The sequence below is a fragment of the Diabrotica undecimpunctata genome, chromosome 9, assembly GCF_040954645.1.
Source record: "Diabrotica undecimpunctata isolate CICGRU chromosome 9, icDiaUnde3, whole genome shotgun sequence".
NCBI lineage: Eukaryota > Metazoa > Arthropoda > Insecta > Coleoptera > Chrysomelidae > Diabrotica > Diabrotica undecimpunctata.
In genome coordinates this window covers 120,366,116-120,388,582 of record NC_092811.1, presented here as the reverse complement: position 1 = coordinate 120,388,582, position 22,467 = coordinate 120,366,116, and the positions used below count along the sequence as shown (strand labels likewise).

The 22,467-nt window shown below is 31.4% G+C and overlaps 2 protein-coding genes across 2 annotated transcripts in view; both read left to right on the top strand.

The window, feature by feature from the left end:
• Window positions 1–13,097: 13,097 nt before the first annotated feature.
• Window positions 13,098–22,467, top strand: part of LOC140451352 (uncharacterized) — a 205,127-nt gene continuing 195,757 nt past the window's right edge. Inside the window, exon 1 of the mRNA XM_072545101.1 lies at window positions 13,098–13,227. The gene's annotated coding sequence lies outside the window, so the exon portion shown is untranslated. The remainder of the gene's footprint in view (window positions 13,228–22,467) is intronic.
• On the top strand, window positions 20,446–22,251 carry LOC140451291 (uncharacterized). The gene is made up of 2 exons (XM_072545037.1): window positions 20,446–20,652; window positions 20,853–22,251. Exon 2 carries the CDS (start codon window positions 20,860–20,862, stop codon window positions 22,249–22,251), a length of 1,392 nt encoding a protein of 463 aa, XP_072401138.1. The 5' UTR covers window positions 20,446–20,652; window positions 20,853–20,859.

The window sequence follows — 22,467 nt, the reverse complement described above, 5'->3', positions numbered from 1 at the left end:
ATTACTTTATTCATGTAAATTTATATCATATAGATATATATGAACATACTGGTCTTCAGTCTTAGAAGAACGTATTAATAGCAGCCAAATTTCCTTTATCATTTCATTCTCTCCCGAAATCTCCATGAACTCTTTCTATTCGCGCTCTTTGTCTACCGATATGTCCATTCAAATCACCTCCAATAAAATACTTTTCGTCTACAGGAATCACGAGCATCTCAAAATCGAGGACCTTCTCTTGTACAACTATTACAAATATGTACAACTTGTATCTTTAAAAATAAATAATTGCAGTTTGTTTAGTACATTTTTTTCAATATTGTCTATTTTAAATGATATTCTCACAAAATCAATTTGACTTTAGAAAGAATCATTTTCACAGCAATGATGTAATTGATTATTATTTTTACCATATATTTGGAATTTCCTCATTTAAAAAAACTTGCTTACTTAACAAATATTGTTATAACGAGTCATTTTAAAAGCTACAGTAAAATTGCCATTTTCCACAGTAAGATCTTTCGTTTTGGTACATCGTGTATACAATTTTCCTTTAGCCCTTGTTGCAGTTGCAAAATACTAGAAAGAGACGAATATTTGTTGGTTTTAAGTACTGCGGGCAAACATTTCGAGAATACAGAAATTCTTAGTGTCGCAACCTATTGTTAACTGAAGCAAAATTAAGGGATTTGCTCAAGTTTTTGTAAATATCGAATGTCTTTGAAGTTCCACTTCGATAATTTTGTTTCTACCTTTTGTCATTAAGGAGGAATTTGGTTTTCATCACATTCAGAAAACAATATATTTTCTATTCTGTCTGCGAAGACAGAACATAACGAAACCTTCAATATGAAGCTTATTTAATTGTTTTCGCAGACAAATGATTTATGAGACGACCACAACACCGGTCTAACTATCTCGGGGAAGAACTAGTTTAATATACGGGGGTCGATAAAATTATTTAAAAATTTAATTAGGTACACAATCTGTGCAAAAATTTCTTTGCAATTGTTAAAGAAATTTTGTAAGTATCCTATTTTAGTGTTTAAACAAAGAAACGAACTTAAACGAATTAAATCAAATTAAATCTTTTTTTTAACCCTTATCCGGGCAAGGTGGGTCAAACTGATAAAAAATGTTTATTGAATTTTATGCTTTTCTAAATTTGTTTAGAAGTATGTTTCCTTCAACATAGTCATGAGCTATTCAAAACATTTATTATCATTTTTGAAATTATTCGAAAGAATTTTGTTACGTAAAGGGGCAACGCGAGCCCGTCGAACCCTATTTGTATTTATACCTAAACTCTAAATCTTTATTACAGAAGTTAATCTGGCAGTCAGATAATGTTTTTGTGGATTATCTAAACAACTTTTATGATACCGGAAATCCAATTGTGTAAACGTGTAGCAAACAATGTAAACATCTCTTTGATGTGAACATCAAAGAGATGCTTACAATAGGTGATATATTTATTCTAAATGAAGTTTAAAAGCTGATAATCATTGTTGGAATGCAATAATATTGTTAGGTAGGTACCTATACATATTTTGAAATAAATAATGCATATGCTATCAATCGTTTGATATCGATGTTATCTTATGACAACTAAGCTCCTAAAATTATATTGAATTACAGTGAAAGTAGATAAGGCGAATAAAATTTCCCGAAAACCGTTATCAGCTGCAGAACTGCAATATATTGCTAATAATTTATGAGATTTCGATGATGAAGAATCTCCTGAAGTAGGTGGCATTGAAAGTGACTCTGAAATTAAAGATCGTCTTTCGGAAGCAAGTGAAGAGGATTATCAGCAAGCAGTATTGAGTGATAATGAAGAAGAATGTGTAGTTACAAGTTCCCAGATTTCAGAGTGTGTAATTTTTGAAGCTAAGGATGGAATTAACTGGAAAATTCAACCACAACCGACAGGACGTATGTGATCCTGCGACATAATAAAAAGCAAAGTGCGCAAAGTAATGTTATCCCCTGGTCAAAGTGTAGGTGATTCTGTTGATTCCTTTTGTTTGTTTGTGGACGAAAAAATTGTGAACAAAATAGTGAAGTGTACAAATAAAAAAGCCGAAAATGTCCTTCATATAAAGAACTGGAAATACCACTCTACAGAGCTATATGCCTTTATCGGACTACTACTAACTGCAGGGAACCTGCGTGCCAACATCCATAATGTAGATATACTTTGGAGTAAGTTTTATGGACCTACTATATTTAAAGCTACCATGGGGTTACAACGATTCAAAAATTTGCTAAGATTTGTTCGATTTTATGATAACTACACGAGATCTGAAGGAAGAAGGAACGACAAATTAGCAGCAATACGCGATGTGTGGAATCAAGTCAACTAAAGCTTTCAGAAATACTTTTTACCAGGAAAAAACATAACGATAGATGAGCAACTTGTTCCGTATCGAGGTAGGTGTCCTTTCTAGCAGTATATGTCTTCAAAGCCAGATAAGTATGGCATGAAAATATGGTGAGCCTGTGACTCAGAAACATTTTGCCTTTTAATTGGAATACCATATAGAGGAAAAAACGGAAATACAGTAGCCAAAGGCCTTGCATCTCAAGTTGTAAAGTAACTTGTTGAGCTATAGTTAAAAGAGGAATGAGACTTGCCATAATTATTTCATAGATCTTGCTATTGCACATGAATTATTGGCAAATTCACTAACTCTTGTGGGCACAGTGAAAAAAATAATAGATCTGTTCCTCGGGAATTTTTACGAAACAAGCACCGATTAGAGAAATCTTCAATTTTCGGATTTACTCCAAAAGCATCTCTTGTTTCTTACGTTTCGAAAAAGTGTCCTAGTCCTGTCTATCATGCATGACAATGCTTACTGTGCAAATGATGTTGACAAAAAACCAGATATGATTCTCTCTTGTAATAGTACAAAATTTGATCTAGATAGGCTAGATCAAATGGTTCATAAATATGTGCAAAAGACGAACTAACCGTTGGCCTTTTGCATCTTTTATGAATATTTTAGACGTGTTTTAGCCCGACACGTATGCGTGTCATTGATAAAAAACAACTAAACTCTTTATATATGGGCTTCAATTTAGTACTAAAGCAATTATTATAAAGCCCAAAAAATTAAAAGTTTTAGACAAAAAATGCCGCACCCGGCAACTCCGTATCATAGAAGCCAACAGCAAAAGTGTTAAGTTTGTCATAGCTTGTAATTCCCATAAATAAATTTTCATAAATATTGTGCAAGTAATGTCCAATATATAGATAGTGTAAGCTGGTCGTGGAACACTCTATACAAGCATACATTATTACTATTAAAACTCTTGAAAAATACCATATTTGCAATTTTAAATTCAAGAAAAGAATGGCCGTATATATACCGAATACAGAATGCAGTTCAACTGGAGATCAGTCCGTATACAATGAAATACTGGGTCGGCAGTGCAACAACAATATCAGCAGCGTGAGTTGTGAGTTTGACTTCTTAAATTTTTATGAAAATGTGTAACGGGGATGAATGGCTGCTCCCCAAAATTTAATGCTAGCATAGCTGTTTGTTATATTTATAGATTATATCGTTACGTGCTGTGTTCCGGCCGTTACTTATCAAATATTTAGGGATTGTTGTGGCTGATCCATTAATGGAGAATAAGTAACGCTATTAACACAAATAGGTATTAAACTTGTGGATCTCGAGCTACGAACAGACACTATACAGGGTGTTTCAAAAAGGTGTGTCATAAATTAAATCACGCATTACGGGGACAAAAATAAATTGATTGAATTCAATTTACCTTAGTACAAAAGTGTACACAAAAAAAGTTACAGAAACTTGAAGTTACAAAATAAAAATTGTTTTTTTACATTATCTTCTAAATTACTTGACATTTTTCATACAAAAGAAACAACAAAATCTAAGGGCACAGCAACATTTTAAGGTGTGCGGCCCTAAATCCCCCCAAACATTTAAGTACGTTCAAATCAAATGAATTTTTAGATTAACACATTATTTTTAAAATTTTTTTGCCTCTTATCACTTTTTTCAAAAAACAGTTTTTATTGAGTTACGGCCCTTTTCATTAACTTTTAAAAAATCACGTGCAACTAAATAAATGGCTTAAATAATTTAACAGGTACAAAAAATGTCTATAACCTCTATAAATATATTACAATAAATTTTCAAAACGACCCCATTTTCTTCAATACTTATTCGGTGTGGTTTTAATAAGGAAAACCGAATGCGCTGAAAAATCATATTTTTCTGACGAAATTGATTTGCAGCTTCAATTATTCTAACCCTCAATTGTTGTTCGTCCTCTATTGTTACAGAATACACTTTCTCTTTCATAAACCCCCAAAAGCAAAAGTCCACGGGGTTAAGACCTGGACTTCTGGGTGGCCAAGAAATAGTCACGTCACGACCCCTTCCAATCCACCGACCAGGATACTGCCTGCAAAGGTATTCCCGGACTTCATTACTGTAATGCGGTGGAACGCCATCTTTTAGAAACCACATATTTTGTCTAATTGCAATATTTACTTCTTCCAAATACTCTTGTAAATCGTTTGCCAAGAACTACAAATATTTATCACCATTTAAATTGTTGGGAAGAAATACTGGGCCTATTAGATTATCCACAATTCCTGCCCAAACATTAACTTTGAAAGTCCTTTGGTGATGAGCCTTTTTTTTGGCGTGAGGATTTTCGTCGTCCCAAATGTGCTCGTTATGATGGTTTGTTATTTTATTTCTACTGAAGGTAGCCTCGTCGGTAAACAAAATATTTCTAATAAAATTAGCATTTCGAGTGTTTTCCATTGACAACCAATCGCAAAATCCAATCCTTTTGGGATAATCTTCAACCAATAACTCTTAAACCGTTGTTAAGTGATACGGTTTAAGCAGCTGATCCTTCAAATGCCTCCAAACCCTTACATAAGGAACATTTAGTTGAGCAGCTATTACCCTTGTACTTGTTCCAGGGACTTCTTCAATGATTTCTAAAATGTCTTCATCAGTTGCATCCATTATTGGACGACCACTATTGCCAGCAACTTGCGGTTGAAATGTACCCGTTTCCCGTAAACGATGATCAATCGTCAGAAATAATCGTCTATCGGGTGTATTTCGATTGGGGTATTTTACTGCATAACGCCTTGCGGCTGCTGCACTATTTCCTTGACATTCAGCTACGATATTCCCGATAGTTTATTGAAATCATAATTTAATCTGATCCAACTTACCCAAAGTTAAATGCATATCTGCCGTTTCCTGAAATGTGTAGGCCATTGTAATATCAAAATTTTTAATATTAATCTTATTCACACATTAAATGATAGCTTCAAATGATTGACTATGATTGATGGAACTGTTTGTAATTATTGTATCCGTAAAAACTAATTGTAATTTTATGGCCAACTGGGAAAAAACTAGTTTTTCGAAAAAGTGATAAGAGGCAAAAAAGTTTTATTAAAAATAATGTGTTAAACTAAAAAATGATGTCACAAAATTCATTTGATTTGAACGTACTCAAAAGTTTGGGGTGATTTAAGGTTGCATACCCCCCTTAAAATTTTTCTGTGCGCTTAGATTTAATTGTTTCTTGTATATGAAAAATGCTTTTAGAACAAGAAAGTAACGTGTCTATTATTATTACAAAATGTCAAGTAGTTTAGGAGATTATCCAAAAAAAACAATTTTTATTTGTAACTTCAAAGGGCTGTAACTTTTTTTTGTAAACTTTTGTACTAAGGTAAGTTGGATTCAATTAATTTAGTTTTGTCCCCGGAATACGTGATTTAATTTATGACATACCTTTTTGAAACACCCTGTATATCGTGAGTATACTGCAAAAACTGACCAAGTCAAATATGCTTTCGAGATAATTGATGTTGAATATTCTGTAATTTTATTTGAATTTATATTTTTTCTCTCTAGGTATTAAATGGTTTGGTTGAAGTTAGTGATTCTAAGTGGCTCTAAAAATTGCATTAACCTTTTTGTTTTTTGATAAAAAAATTGACTTGGTCACTTTTTTGATAAAAAAATTGACTTGGTCACTTTTTGATGTAGAAATTTGCTCATATTGAAATCATGGCCACAAAAAGATTATTGTTGATCAATAATAAAACACAAAGAAAATATTTTTAATTTTATTTATTTACCGTGTAAGGCTAAAGTTTCAAATAAAAACATTTACTTTATTTTTTTAATTGAAAAATGATAATAAAAATGTAAAAGTTTCTCTACTAGAAGTATCTGAATCCGAATCGGACAAGTAGAACTAATCCGAATCCGAATCGGACAATACTGATGGCTCTGGAGCGATCTTTTTTTCCACTCCCTGGTGGTATTGACTGATACCAAGCATGGAATTTAGAGGGAATTGTTTCTGTCTTACGTAATTTTAGAAGATCCTGCTTTTTAAGTGTAGAAATAGGAATTTCTTTGGAGTATAATAGTTGAGTGTCTTTTATAGGATTTACAACTCGTTTATTACGTCCATCTACATTGAACATAAGAAACTCTGGATCACTATAGTTGTACTTAAATAGTATATATTGCGGTTTATCTGCTTCATATCGCATACATTTAATTTTAAGCCAATTAATACAAATCAAATCAAATCAAATTCTTTATTTCCTTTCTGACAAACATAGTTTGTATAGAATTAGTCATAAATATATATTGCTAAAAATTAAACACTAAACAAGACATGAAATGAATTTAAAAGCTAAATGAAATACAGCTAATATCTAAGATCTAAAAAATTCTTCGACTGTATAAAACATTTTTTCGCATAAAAATTGCCTAAGATTCCTCTTAAATACATTTATTGAACTGGTGGACTTTACAACTGTGGGTAAATGATTAAACACCTGTAGCCCGTATACCCTGGGCGATTTAAATTTAATGTTACCTTTTGAAAATGGTATATAAAGTTTATTACAATATCTAGTATTTAAATTATGCATATCACCACTTGTTTTAAACTGATGTAAGTTATTAAAAATAAAAACACATAATTCAAAAATGTATAGACTTGCCAATGTTAAAATTTTATATTTTTCAAAATATTCTCTACAACTAATTAGTCGGGAGACAGCGACACAACGCAATATTTTCTTTTGTATGACGAAAATACCATTTGCAAAACCAGACATACCCCAAAAACATATCCCGTATCTTAGCCTGGACTCTACGAGTGCATAATAAATCATAATTAGCTGATTTTCCGTCAAAACATATTTTAAATTTTTATTAGATAGTTAATGGAATTCAACTTCGAAACAACCGCTCCACAATGCAACTTCCAATCAAAACTTTCGTCAATCGTTATTCCCAAAAACTTGCCTGACGACACCGTAGCTATTTGCATGTTGTTAAAAATAAGCTGAAGATTTTCCAGGTATTTTTGTTTATTGTGAAAATGTATAACTTTTTTTTCTGCATTAAGATGCAACGAGTTATCGCAAAATCAAGAATATAAAGATGAAAGAAAATCATTACTTTGATGTTGTAGGATTACGTTGGATTTGTTAGATAGAATAATTGACGTATCATCCGCATATATAGTGAAATTTACCGCTCTGTCCACTTGTTCGATGTCGTTAATGTAGACTACAAAGAGAATTGGTCCTATTATAGATCCTTGGGGAACACCCATGTTTGTAGTAACAAGACTAGATCTACAACTGGTCACACAATCCTCGATCCTCATCTGCAGGCTCACATAATTTTGTCTATTGTTTAGAAATAACGTAATCCACTGTAAAGAGTTTCCTGTAATACCTATCTGTTTTAGTTTTTTAAATAATATTTCATGGTTGACACAGTCAAATGCCCTACTAAGATCACCAAATAGGACATTCGCCTGCATCAATCAAACTGGTTAAATGAGCATAAAATGCATGGACTGCCATATTAGTAGATTTATTTTCTTGATTTAATTACTATTTAAATGAAAATAAGCCACAATTAAAGGTTAAAATACGTTTATTGACGTTTCAATTTCCACTTCGGAAATCGTTCTCAAAATACAAACATTAGTTTGTATTTTGAGAACGATTTCTGAAGTGGAAATTGAAACGTCAATAAACGTATTTTTGTCCTTTAATTGTGGCTTATTCCCATTTAAATAGTAATTAATTTAAAATGCCACAAGAAAATAGCTTCAGAACATTATTTTCTTGAAATCCATGTTGATCTATAGTAGTTATGATATTATTGTTTTTTAGATAACCATTTAATCTCTTTAAATATTCATACTCAAATACCTTTGAAAATATACTGGAAATTGTTATAGGCCTATAATTGCTGACCAGTTTTGGATCTCCTTTTTTAAAAATGGGAACTACTTTGCCTGTCTTTAAGTAATTAGGAAAATCCCCATTGCAAAAAGACAAATTGGTGCTATAAGTTAAAGGATTTATTATAAAAGGTAAAACTTTTTTCACCAAAAATGCAGGTATCTCGTCAAAACCACTAGAGGATTTGTTTTTAAGTTTACTTTGCAGGAGTTCGATCAGTTCCTGCCCAGTAAATGGGTACAATTGAAATAAATTTTTCGTGATCTGTAATAATTGACTTTGTTTACTATATTACCTGGAATTTTCGACACGATATCAATGGGTGCATTTTTAAAAAATGTGGTAAAAGTGCCTGCTACCTCTTGGGGATCTGTTATTATATTATTGTCATCATACATTAAAAAAGTATTAGCATTGTTATTAGCACGTTTTGAAAAATCATTTACAATTTTTCACGTGATTTTATTGGGATTATCAGACGAAGTAATGATTTTCTGGTAATAATCTTTTCTTGTTTTGGTCAAAAGTTTTCTGTTTTTTCCTTTGTTGTTGATAAAAATCTCTAAGAATTGGTACTGCCCTTGATAAAGCGTGTAAATTTCTTAATTCAAAACTAGACTTTCGCACTTCACTATTAATCCATTTATTTTTAGTTGTTTTGATTTTTTTCCTTATTGATGGAAAGCTATTATTAAAATGATACAAAAAGATATAAAAGCTTGAAATCCTTTATTAGTGTCTAAGATTCCATAAACATTATTCCAGTTTTCGTTAATGAGGTTAACAATAAAGTGATTTATCGATTCCTCACCAAACTGCCTTTTTTGTATAAAATATGACAATTCCGTTTCAAAGTCAAGTTCCACTAAAACCGTTCTGTGATCTGATACAGTGTTGTCAAGTACACATGACAAACTGGAGTTCGAGAAAGTTACAAATACATACATTGTCTAATGTTGTAACGCTGGTATCCGTGACCCTAGTTGGCCAATTGACAAGATTAAAATTAATATTAAAATTCAGTAAAACATTGAGTAGATTAACATGGTCGTTAGTCATATGTTTGGTATCGACATTAAAATCACCACATATTACAAAACGTATATTTGGTTTATATAAATAATTTAAAATACCTTCGAGGTTATTCAAAAAAATACTTAAATCACCAGATGGTGATCTGTAACAATTAAATATAACATATGAGTTATTTTTCTTGTTTGAAAAAAGTAATACAAAATTCAGAATGTTTATGGATAAAATATTGCTTTATCATAGAATTGAGTTTGTTATTAAAATTAAGACCTTTTCGAACCCAAATTCCTACGCCACCTCCTCTCATTGAGTTATCTCGCAAATAACAACTTGCTAGGATAAAACCTTCAATGTTGACGTTCCCAATAGAATCATTTGATTCTCATAATTCCGTTAAACAGATAATATTTATGCTCTTATGAGAAGTAAGTTCTAAAATAACATCACAAATTGTATCACTATTTATGCTTTGAATATTTAACAGCATTCAATTTGGATTAAAACTTACCCCTGATTTTGAGGTTGACCCCGTAGGTATAAAAACTATTTACACAAGCGTTCTTAGGCCATACTGCAGGATCCATTGCCTTCTTGAAGTGATCTTGGTGTATCCGTACTTTGAAGGATGCATATACGATTTCCGTTTTCGTCAATGGTTTTATTTTTAAGAGTATTAGCAGCTAGGGTCTTTATATCAAAAAAATATTTATTAATATTATTATTTATGTGATATGTTTTGTATTATTTATTAAATGTTCATAATTATTTTAGACTTTTTTGTTTCAAAATAATAATCTCAATAAATCACTGTATGACCGAGAACAGGAACGGAATACGTTTGTGTCATGTCTAATTGAAAAATAGTTTACGTGTTTTGTTCATACGCTGGTGTATGTGAGTTCGAATCCCAATATGAATTTCCTTTTCTATTTTTGAAATATTTAAAAACTCCACGTTAATCTTATTAAATATATGTAATATACGCAAAAATGCTAAATTTTAAAATAAAATGAAAATTTACAACATAATCCGAGTTATTATAAATTAAAACTTGTAAATATCTCAAGAAAGTTCAAATGTGTACTTATATATACAACAAACAACGATTAAATATTGTATTTATCAATACTTATGAATATTTCAATTTAATTAAATTTGTATCAATATTATTACATGGTAAATTAAACATATGAGTAAGTAAGTTATGTCATTTTTAAATACTGATGAATATTATCTATTTAATATCTTTTTTAGAATCGGAAACATTAATTTGTTATTATTTCCACTGATTGATTACTATTAGCCGTGATCGTCTAGTGGACTAGTTGTTCGGATCCCACGTTGTGGCCGTCGTAACCCAGGTTCGAATTCTGGTCACGGCAATGTGCTTACATGTCACGGTGAGGCAATTTTCTGTTTTTTTTTTTTGTTAAAAAATATTTAAAAATATTAATTACTGTGTTTAAAACAATAAAATGTATTTTGAACAAATTTTTACAAAAAGGTGTATATAAAAAATGATTTAAGTAGGATTAAAAATGATACTTTTATTTATCTATATAAAAATAACGATTTTACAAATTTTTAATGGAGTTTACAATAAAAATTTTATAACAGCGATTCATTGCTCAGTATTTGAAGTTATATGCGTTTATTAAACATATGCGTAAGTAAGTTATGTATATTGTATTGTATTATTATATTGAATTATGTTGCAGTGTATTGTATTGTATTTTTATATTAATAACAAAATAAATAATGAATTTTACTGCAGAGTATGTGTAAAAAAATTTTTTTGCATTCAACTCCTTTCATATACATATATGAAAATAAAAATATACATTTTCATTAAAATATTATTATATTTTGATGAAATCCTTCTATTAGAAGTCAAATGTTGTTTATATACAGCAAACGATGCACCATATACCTATATACCTAATTATGTTTCTCTTTCTGCTCTCTCTTACCTATAGCATTACATATGTAATGATTGTGCAAATTGACTCTCATAAATATTTGTTACGGCGAACGCGTGTATAGAAGTATAACTTCTACCGGCAGTCCCACTGGACTGCCACACCCGTTTTTTTTTATTTTTTCAAATAAAGGGTGGGGGAGAGTGGGCAAGTATTTGTGGAAAAATACCTATAACTTTGGTTTGAATTAACCGATTTTAATGAAATTAGTGTCATTTGAAAGAGTGGGGATGAATTAATTTACATCTACTATAAAATAATTGCATTTAGTTTTAATTGTCATAGGTAGAGGGTACTTTCGAATAGAAAAAATTAAAATTTGTTTTTCTTCAAAATGTTTAATGGAAACACCCATTTATTGTAAATTATAATAAAACTGGATTAAATTCGTAATAAAATGCGCAAACCGCATGTTAATAGCTTTTGTCGAACTCGGGATATGAATAAAAACGCATAAACATAAGTAAGTATAGTATTAACTCACCCTGTATTATAAATTAAATTAAAAAATAAGTCAGTAGGTACTTTCAAATTTTTTTATAGCAGAAGAATCTTAATGTTGATACCTATTTTGATCATTGTTATTTCATATGATTAAAAATAGTTTTTTCGAAACCATAAACCAAGTAGGCTACGACAATGAATTTGACGGGGAGTTCATATTGTTTATTTATTGACAGCAGTCAAAAACATTGTTAAGAAGTGTTATTTTATAATTCGAATTGAATATTGCACTTTGTTCAATAGATATTTATATTGGTAATATTAGTAATTAATTATCAGTACTAATAATTCGTGATGAGTATATCAAATGCAGAATTGTATGATATGATTGGAGTTTATTTCGAATGTCACCAAATTGCCTCACGTATATATTCTGTAAGATATCCTGTCAGAAGACATTATGGCAAAGAAGTATTTAAAAGAAAGACAAGAAGATTAAGAGAAACTGGTAGTTTTCATCGTCCTTGTTTTAAACGACGTAGTAGAGGTATGACCGAAGATAATTCAATCAATGTTCTTGCTTTAATTCAATAGAATCCACATATAAGTAGTCGGCAAATCTCTATAGAATTAAAAATACCCAAAACTACTGTTCTAAGGATTTTAAAACATCATAGGTTGGTTTTTCATATTATAAAGTGAACGTTTATATCAGAAACTTGGAATTCCCTTTAAACTTTAGATTCAACTGTTATTTTAATATATCGATAAAAACGGCAACAAGACGGTTTTATCCTTTTATTCGTTTCTTAAAAATACTTTTTAATTCATATTAAATTGTTCTCGGCAATAAATTTACAGACTGAACGTCTAGTTTAATTTTAACACAAGATAATATTTATTAAATGTATTTAAATTGTTCTATTAGACCCTTTACTATTATCTTTGTTTCTAGAAGTGTACGTATATCTAAATTTTTCTTCGCTAAATCTCTGGTGATTCCCTGTTCTTTCACGTTTTATGATTTTACGTTCCCTTTTTAATCTCGAGCACTTTTAATCCAAAAAATTTGCCTTTTTACATCCTCTGGTTTTGCAAACACAGCCTTATCTCAGCTGTCAGTCGTCTTGTTATCCTTCAAAAATGAAGCGTAGCACTAGTCTGGCAGCCTTCTTAGATAAAAAGCGTTCGTATTTGTTTTGTCGGGCTTTAAAAGCTCGCGCGTATGCGGCGCAAGCTCAGTTTATATTTCGCAAATATTCTACCTGTCTCGAGACTATCATTCGCTCTATCGGAACTCGCGACAGTGCGCTTTTGGACTTCGGAAAAGCCTCGTGACGGCCTCAACAAAGTTGCGGAAGGAAAACTTTCCGGAAAATCAGTGAAGCACGACTTTTTGCGAGGGAAAGTTGGAGAAACTTGAAAAAATGTTGTTGTGTGTTTAGTTTGTGTGTACCGAACTGAGATGTAAGTTGTTAAAGCTATGAATTTTTATGAAAATTGCGTACTTTATTGATAAGAAGAAAAATAAATTTACTTAATGTGATAATTAATAACATATAATAAATATAATAATAATCTAACAATTAAACACGGAAAACCTTTGTTTTCAAAACTTCCACAAAATGTATTATACTTTATTGTCACTACAACTGTTTAGGCAGAGTGCCTTTCTCAATTGATCTATTTTTGGTATGTGTTTACACTTTATAAATTAAGAAGAGAAGTACTGTTTGTCTCAAGTTAGTCATTCAGAATTATGTCTGTATTTTTAAATTTATCAATAAATTGTAATAAACATAGCTTAATGCCTTTATTTTGAATGTGAAGAATTTTAAATGGGTTATTAAAATAATGAATATGGTCTAGAAAATGAAGTGAGTACTTAGAATTTTTTTTCTATTATTGAAAGCCCTTTTGTGTTCTGCTATATGTTTGTTAAAACCACTACCAATTTGACCGATGTAAGTTTTTGGGTAGTCGCCACATTTAATTTTGTGTACACCACTGTGTAAGTCCTTTCTCTTTTAGCTCTTGTTGTTTTCATATATTTGCTTAAGTTATTGTTTGTTCTAAAAGCTGGTGTTATTCCTTTCTTTTTAATGTTTGAATATTTTTGTTGATATCTTGCCTGTGTATGTAATCGAGCACAAGGTACTGGGTTTTTTCTCTGGTTGTAAAAATACTAATTTCAGGGCCTTCCTATGTAGCTTTTGTTTTAAAAATTGTTTTATTATTTGTTCGTTGTACTCACTGTTTACTGCTATTTGCTTAGTGATCATCATCTTATCCTATACAACACAAATTTGCAGTCTATCGTAGCATTTTACATAAATTAATAGAAATTCCCATGTCAAAAAACAACTTTAAGATTGAATATTATTACGCAAATAGCAGTAAAGAATGAATACAGTACATTCAACCAACTTACTCCTCTAAACAATTAACGGAATCCGCAGAAAACCTTTCGTTGTAGTTAAAGGCATGGTAAACTGCACTGGAGTTCTCTATAATCTTTTTATTTACTTACTTTGTTTAGAATATTTTTGCCTGTATTATCAGTTAGAGTTAATTGGTATAAAATGAAGAGCAAAAATTTAACTGGAATTTTAAACATTATTGTTAATTTGGCTAATAATGAATGTATAAATATAATGGTTAACCTGCTGTACAATTATTTTGTAAATAACATTATAATAGTGTACTTACTGATTATTTAAATATATAAATCATCATCATCGTCACTCAATTCACTACCGCTATCATTACGTACTCGTAAATTTAAAATCACTGGATATTTTCACTAATTTTATTTTCTCAAATTCACCATTTTTCAATTAATTTTTCACATTTATTTACAGTTTTGGCCCATATTTCTGGAGTTGCAGTTTTAAGAGCTTCTTGCCACATTTCCCTAATTGCATCGTCACTGTATCCACAGCACCCAACGTGATTATCATAATACGTTTTACATATACCCCAGATGTGTTCGATGGGATTAAACTGGCAGTGATATGGTGATAACCGTAGTACTTGATGTCCATAACTTAATACAATTTCGTCAACTATATAAACTGCTGATTTTTCATTACGTTTCAAAATTTCCAGTAGCTCTGATTTGAAGGCGTTTTTTTGGAAAATTGATATTATTTTTAACTAACCAATTTTTTATGCTCGGTCCCTTCCACGACTATTTTAGTTGTTTCTCCACAATTTCCGAATGATAATGTGCATTATCTAACACTATAACTGATGGTTCACTCAGACTAGATAACAGTTTCTCTTTAAGCCATTTAACAAACATATCTACATTCATGTTTTCATGGTAATCAACAAATTTTGATTTTGAAGAAAAAATCAAATCTGCGTTTTCTATAAAGCCTCTATTTCCCTCCTGCATGAAGAATGATGTGTCTCTTGCCTTCGCTATCTATGTGTTTTATTGATTTTATGCTGTCGTCTTGCCAAATTATTTTAATTCTACCCTTTGCAAATATCCATGTCGCATCTAAGTATACAAATGTTGTATTTGCAGATTTAAGTCTAGTAGATTCTCTCAAAAATTTAATTCTTTTGTGAACCACACTACTCCTTTCGCATAAAAGTAACCTATTATTTTTCTTTAATTAAATCTTAAATGTCTTAACACTTTCCAAAGGCTAGTCCTATTAATTTCAGAAACTTATTCTTATTTTGACCACTAAAGTATCTAGACTGACATGTTGAATGTTTTCACGCATTCGATACAGAATATTGCAAATTTCAAATTTTTCTTCATCAGATAAGTCAATGCTCCTAAAATGTTTATGAGTTGTTTTCTTGTCTTCGTGATACTCAGTCACAGTAAGATCTTCATCTTCATTACAGTTTTTAGCTTACTTTCATCATTTATCCCGAGTGCATCACAAACGCGTTGATTTGTACATAATAATGACTTTAAAGGTCCACCATTGTTTTTTTCTATGGTAAAGTATTTATGCATATTTGCAATTATTTCATCAATATCTAACTTACGTCTAGGCATGATGGTCACTTAAAACTACACTTTTGAATATTACAATACTGAGTTTAGATCAATATGACAAAAAATTTCTAACTGTTGTGCTTAAGAGGTAAAATATAATATAACAGCTTACAAAGATCCTAAACACATTAAGCAAATTAGCCTAATGATCATTAGGAATGCCGATTGTAATTTAATTATGTTTGATAAAAAGTTTAGAAATGATTGGAAACTGTACATAAACAAATTAAAATGTTTCCCACAATTATTTTATTTTTAGTACAAATATTTTCATTTGAAAATAAAAAGTTAAATATATTTACCAAAACCCCAACTTTAACCCGTAGATTAGATTAGATTAAGAGAGGTGGCTTTTCGGCCTATTCCACTGTGACGTTTTCAGATCTATTGTGGTCCCCTAGTCCTAGATAACATTCTCTAGCCTGACCTTTTTTATAAAATCTAGTAGATTCGAGACTGTACCTTCCATGTAGCTTTTTGCCGGTGGATTTTCTTCTCCTCATGCAAAAAACCGCACATTTGCCAGACTGTCACACTGACATAAAATGTGCTCTGCAGTTTCTTCTCCGAGGTGACAGAATCTGCACAGCTCATCATCTGATAATCCCATCAGCTTCAAGTGGCTATTCAGCTTACAGTGTTCTGTTAAAAGACCTACTATGGCTTTGACTGTTTTCCTGTCTTTGCTTATTAGGTGTGCCGTGAATTTTGGCAAATATTCTGCAATGAACTGTTTTGCCTGTCTTTGTCCTGGTGAATTCCTTCACCATTCCAGAGATTTGTGTGCTACCCACTTCCTTGTAGCCTTTCTTGTTACTGACTTTGCAATACTGCAGAAGGGCTCCGGTCCAATGAATGGCATTGATGAGCCTTGTTTGGCCATTTCATCTGCTTTTTTATTGCCATTATGACCCTCGTGCCTCGGTATCCAGGCTACCGTAACCTTGCTACGGTCTCCTAGTTTATTTAGGTTACACACGCAATCCCATACTAGCTTAGAATTGATTGATCTCTACAGAATTGAGTGCCTTAAGCTCTGCCTGACTATCTGTGAAGATGGCAACTGAACGTTCTTTCCTGCCTTTCTATTTCTTTCACGTAGTGATGGATTGCAGTTATTTTCGCCTAGAAAACTGTCACATCCTTGGATAGACTTACCGGGAAATGTATCCCTTGATTTGTCCCTACTATGCCTGCTCCCACACCTTCCGATATTTTTGAGCCATCCGTGTACCACGTAGCAGCACCTTTATTCCAGTCTTCCCTGCCTGGTATCTTAATTGTGAACTTATTGTTAAAGCTATATCTCGTAGCTGTTGCATTGATAGGTTTCCCCATCATAATATCGGCTTTTAGCTCCTAGATTAGCTTTCTGTTGTAGTCTGTGTTTGTCAGTACCATGCATCTGGCTTATATGTCTCTGACTATGGATTAATCTATGCATCACTGATCTGGCTTTGTCCTGTACTAAAATATGAAGTGGTGGTAGACTCGGCAAGACTTCCAACGATGCAGTAGGAGTTGTTTTTATGGCCCCCGTAATACACAGGCCTGCTAGCCTTTGTGTATTACTTAGCAGCCTTCTTGCTCCCACTTGCTGCGTCTTTGTCCACCACGTCACCGAGCCATAGGTTATCATGGGTCTAATAACCCTTGTGTATAACAATAGAGTCATTTTGGGGTTCCCAATTCTTACTGCTCATTCTTCTACATCTGCCCAGGGACATAGTTATAAAATACATACATTAAATTAGAAATGTTTGGAAAGATTTTTAAAATTCCTGCCCATTCAGACGTTAGAGCTTAGATAGTCCATTAATAGATTTATTTCCATTTCTAGCTTTTATTTTCCAGTTTCTAGTTTTAAGTTCTCTCAAATCTCTCTATACTTGGTCCATATATCGTATTTTTGGTCGTCCCTTGAGTCGCTTTCCCACCATTTGTTGTTGAGTTGAACCAGTTGCGGCAAAAATATTTTCAATGTCTATTTTTGTTTCAAATTTTTAACTGTTTTATTATAAATATGGTGGAACCGTACGGATTTACATTTTTATATAAAATTCACAAAAATAGATCCAACTAGGTCGATTGTTTAAAATATTAATATCACTTCCGCTTGGAATATTCACGTTAAAACTGGAAATATTAAAGTAGCTATAGATAAAAATAAGTGATAAAGTATACATGGAATTTAATTTGCTCGTTTATTTTCCATCATTTTTATAGCCCTAAAACTATTTAATTGGAAAAATCCGCTTGCAAGCACATTTATAATTTTGTAATCCGTAAAATTAAATGGGAGTTTTGAGTTATTGCTTTATTACCGGATTAATTTTGTTATTTCGATTTTTTTGTTGAATTTGGAACTTTTTGTTATTTTGCATGAATTAGATTAGTAATATATATATATATATATATATATATATATATATGTTTATACTTATCAACTTTGTTTTTGATTCTAATATTTTTATATTTAATAGTGTATTTTATAAACAAATTTTTGGTAGTCCTATGGGATCTAGTCTTTCACCCATTCTAAGTAGCTATGTCATGGATGATGTTATCAGTGATTGTATCAGTAATTGCACTTTTTTCATTCCTTTTATTAAAAGATATGTAGATGATTTAGTTTTGGCACTTCCTAAACACAAAATTCATGAAACAGTCAACATTTTCAACAGTCATAATCAACATATACAATTCACAGTTGAGGAAGAGGTAGATAATTCTCTACCATTCCTTGACATGAGAATTGTAAGAAATACAGACAATATGTTGAAAACCAGATGGTTCAGAAAACCCATATGTAGTAATAGATTTATAAGCTATTACTCTCACCATCCAAATAAGATGAAAATGAACCTTATAACAGGATTAAAAGAACGTGTTTTAAAACTTTCTCATCCAGATTATCTACAGGAAGATCTTCAGTTATTAAAAAATATTCTAATTGAAAACTCTTATCCTCCAGATATGCTACATAGGATGCTTTTTTCTAATATTGGTAATATAAATAATTTAACACCATTTTTTGCTCAATCTCAAAACATTGTATCTAACAATCAGAACATCTATTATCATTCACTACCTTTTATACCATCATTAACACCTAAATTAATACAAACACTAAAGGTTATTGACAATATAAAAATAGCAACAAAGAACATCAAAACTATTTTATCTTTATATTCTAAAACTAAATATCCTATAGACAAATTTGAAAAAAACGAATTTAGTATACAGCATTAGTTGTACTCAGTGTGAGGCTGAATATGTTGGTGAGACCGGAAGAAATCTTTCAAATCGCATTATTTCTCACAAAAGTGATTGCAGAATTAAAAAACCATCTTGTGCTTTGGCAGAACATGTAATCGATAAAGACCATATTATGGATTTTGATAACATTAAAATTTTATGTAGTGAAAGTAATAAATTTAAAAGGACTTTTTTGGAAATGGTTTGTATTAGCAAAAATGATAAGAGTTTAAACAAGAGATCTGAAATTCAAAATTTAAGCAAAATTTATAATTATATTCTTTCTTTATGATTTATATATAAAACTTGTAAAATGTCATATTTAATTCTCCATATATCTGTCACATTCTTTCAGACATCTGTCAAGGGTGAATAAATCTTCTTCTTTTTGTTACTAAACAAAAAAGAATGTTTAAACGAAGTTTTACTTTTGGCAATATAATTGTCAAAAATAAAAATTTTATGTTGGCATTTATGACATTGAGGCTATTTGTAATTGGTTGCTATTTGAACTTATTTATAAATTCAATTATTCTTATATTAATAAAAAAAAATGTTTTCAAAATTATAAAAATTTTTCAGAGAAACATTTGTTAGATAAAAACATTTTTGTATTAAATATTTTGAACATGTAAGCAGTGATTTTTACTTACCAAACTAATTTTTATTTGGTAAGTTAACAAAAATTGTTTTTTCTTTTTAGTTCAACCTTGTAAGTATTTTGTCTTTTTTAGCTCTTGATAATAATTGTAAACTCAATTGAAAGCTCGAGAATAAAAAAATAGTTAACCAATAGCCCTATTATTGACTCCAACCCATCCAAAACAGTTATATATTTGTTCCAAACGAGTCACAAGTACTTCTTTTTTCTTATTCTTATATATATATATATATATATATATATATATATATATATATATATATATATATAAACAACCAGTTATTTTTTAGGGCTGCAGTCAGAAGGTTGGCCGAGATGTGAGAGAAATTTGACTTTTTATCTAGCTTTCGGAATTGTTTTATTCCTTTTTCAAGACACTGTAATATAGATAAAAAGAATGTGTAAATATTTACAAAATATCACAATTCAATTATCATAAGCCAGTGCAACTTGACTTATCATAAGTCAGTCGTTGAGATTATTAATTATAATAAACTTTGACACTCAACATTAATAACACGAATATAAAATATAAAATAATGGACAAAAATACATTCTAAAATTTACCTATGGATAGTAAAACTTAGTTTATTTCATAAAATCTTTTGATGATGTGTTTTAACTCTGATACATAGAGAACAGAAAGAAAAAACAATATGATTAAAATTTAATTAAGGTAAGATGGGGCAAGTGCATTATCGGGGCAAGTGCAGAACATTATCATAAAAACCTATCTCTTTTGAAATATGGGCTGCCATCTATTATTTGGTATCTTTAATACCCGTGACAACAGTCTTTAACAACAGCGAGCTGCTTTATTACGTTTCACTGATGTTATAGGTACGGTAGTGTCACTTGTGTTTTGCAACTTCTCGAGCAAGGTCACTGATAAAAATTAATCCATTTATATCTACCGAATCTGTGAACATCTTTATATTATTTTTGGTAGGTAAGTATCTTAGGCACAATAGTTTATGATAAACATAATATATTTTTTAAATATTTACTTTTTGACAGTTTTTATTGTTGTACCGCTCTTGCTCCACGTATTTTTAAAGTCGGGGCTAGTGCGGATAAAATTGTGGGGTAAGAGCGGCACATATTACGCACTTGCCCCAAATCTCACACAGTTTTTCTTTATGCTTTTAGTTCCACCATGGTGAGAAATTACATTCGCAGAAGTAGCAGGGGCAAAGGATATACGAAAGAGAGTTTAAAAATTGCACTGTCGGCAATTAAATCTGGGCAAATGACTTTATACCGAGCTACTAAAGTGTACACAATTCCAAGAAGTACTCTCCATGATCACCTTAAAGGTAGGAGAGGACAAAAAAGTTCCAGCTATGGAAGAACTCAGGACATTCCTCAACAGGAAGAAGAAAAACTAGCAAATGGCCTTCGTACTATGGAAAAATGGGGTTTTGGCCTTTCTAGAAAAGAAGTGTTGCAGGTTGTAGCTGACTTCGTCAAAGAGAATAACATTAAGACACAGTTTAAAGATGGTAAACCAGGAGAAGATTGGTTTCTTAATTTCAAGCGTAGACATAACCTCTCTATTAAAAAACCCCAGAGTGTTGAATTTGCTAGAAAAAAAAACCTTGACCCATTCCTGATCTACAACTATTTTGATTTACTTGAAAACGTTATAGAAGAACTTGGTTTACAAGAACGCCCGTCGCAAATTTGGAACTTGGATGAAAGCAGTTTTTGCACAGATCCGTCAAAAACAAAAATTGTCGGACAAAGGGGAGCTCCATCCACAAGAACTATTAGTGGGCCTGGCAAACAAAATACAACTGTTCTTATGTGCTGCAGCGCAAGTGGCAAAAAAGCACCTCCGCTTATTGTCTTCAAAGGTAAACATGTTTGGGACCAGTGGACTGCTCCGCGTGGCACGGAGTTTTTAGATACTACCTACGCTGCCACTCCTAAAGGGTGGATGGAGACAACTGTATTTAGAAACTATTTTGAAAACAGTTTTTTAAAGTTTATTGGTTCAGAACGACCGGTATTAGTAATTTACGACGGACACGCGAGTCATCTTGGAGCAGATGTCATAAATATAGCTGTTGAAAACCATATTACGATACTTAAGCTCCCTCCTCACACCAGTCATGTACTCCAGCCCTTAGATTTGTGTGTATTTAAATCACTGAAGACCCGTTGGGATGCTAAACTTGTTGAATGGCAGAGAAGAAATGTGGGGGCCGCTGTAACAAAAAGTATGTTTTCCAAGATGATAGGAGAAATATGGCAGGAAACCAGGCCCGAAATATTAGTGAGTGGTTTCATTAAAGCAGGAATAGTTCCGCTGAATAGGAATATTATTCAGCAAGATTTATTTGACCCAGTGGCTCTCCAACGTTGGCAAAAAACCCGTAACGTGGCTAGGTTTGATGGTCCTGACTTAACTTTGCCTAGTACATCAGCAAAAAATAATGAAAATCCAATCACAGTCGAAGCACAGCCAACTCCAGCTCGACAGATATACAAACATTTCAAGAAACTGAGAAGATTCTGGATGTTTCATTCGAAGAGTTGTTATTGAGGTCAACCAAACGTGAAAACAATTCTAATTCGAAGAAAAGAAAACGCGTGTGCTTGGGTGCAGAGGTGATAACAAGAGCCGATGTTGAAAAAATTTTAAGTTCAAATACAACAAAAAATATAAACCCGAAAAAAAAATTAAAAAGATTTACAAAAAAAAAATTGCTGAAAGCAGTTCCGAAAATGATAATAGTTCTTGGTACAGTGATTCAAGCGA

Excerpts from the sequence above, each read along its gene's own strand:
- LOC140451291 (XM_072545037.1), top strand. The coding sequence starts at position 20,860 with ATGGTGAGAAATTACATTCGCAGAAGTAGCAGGGGCAAAGGATATACG.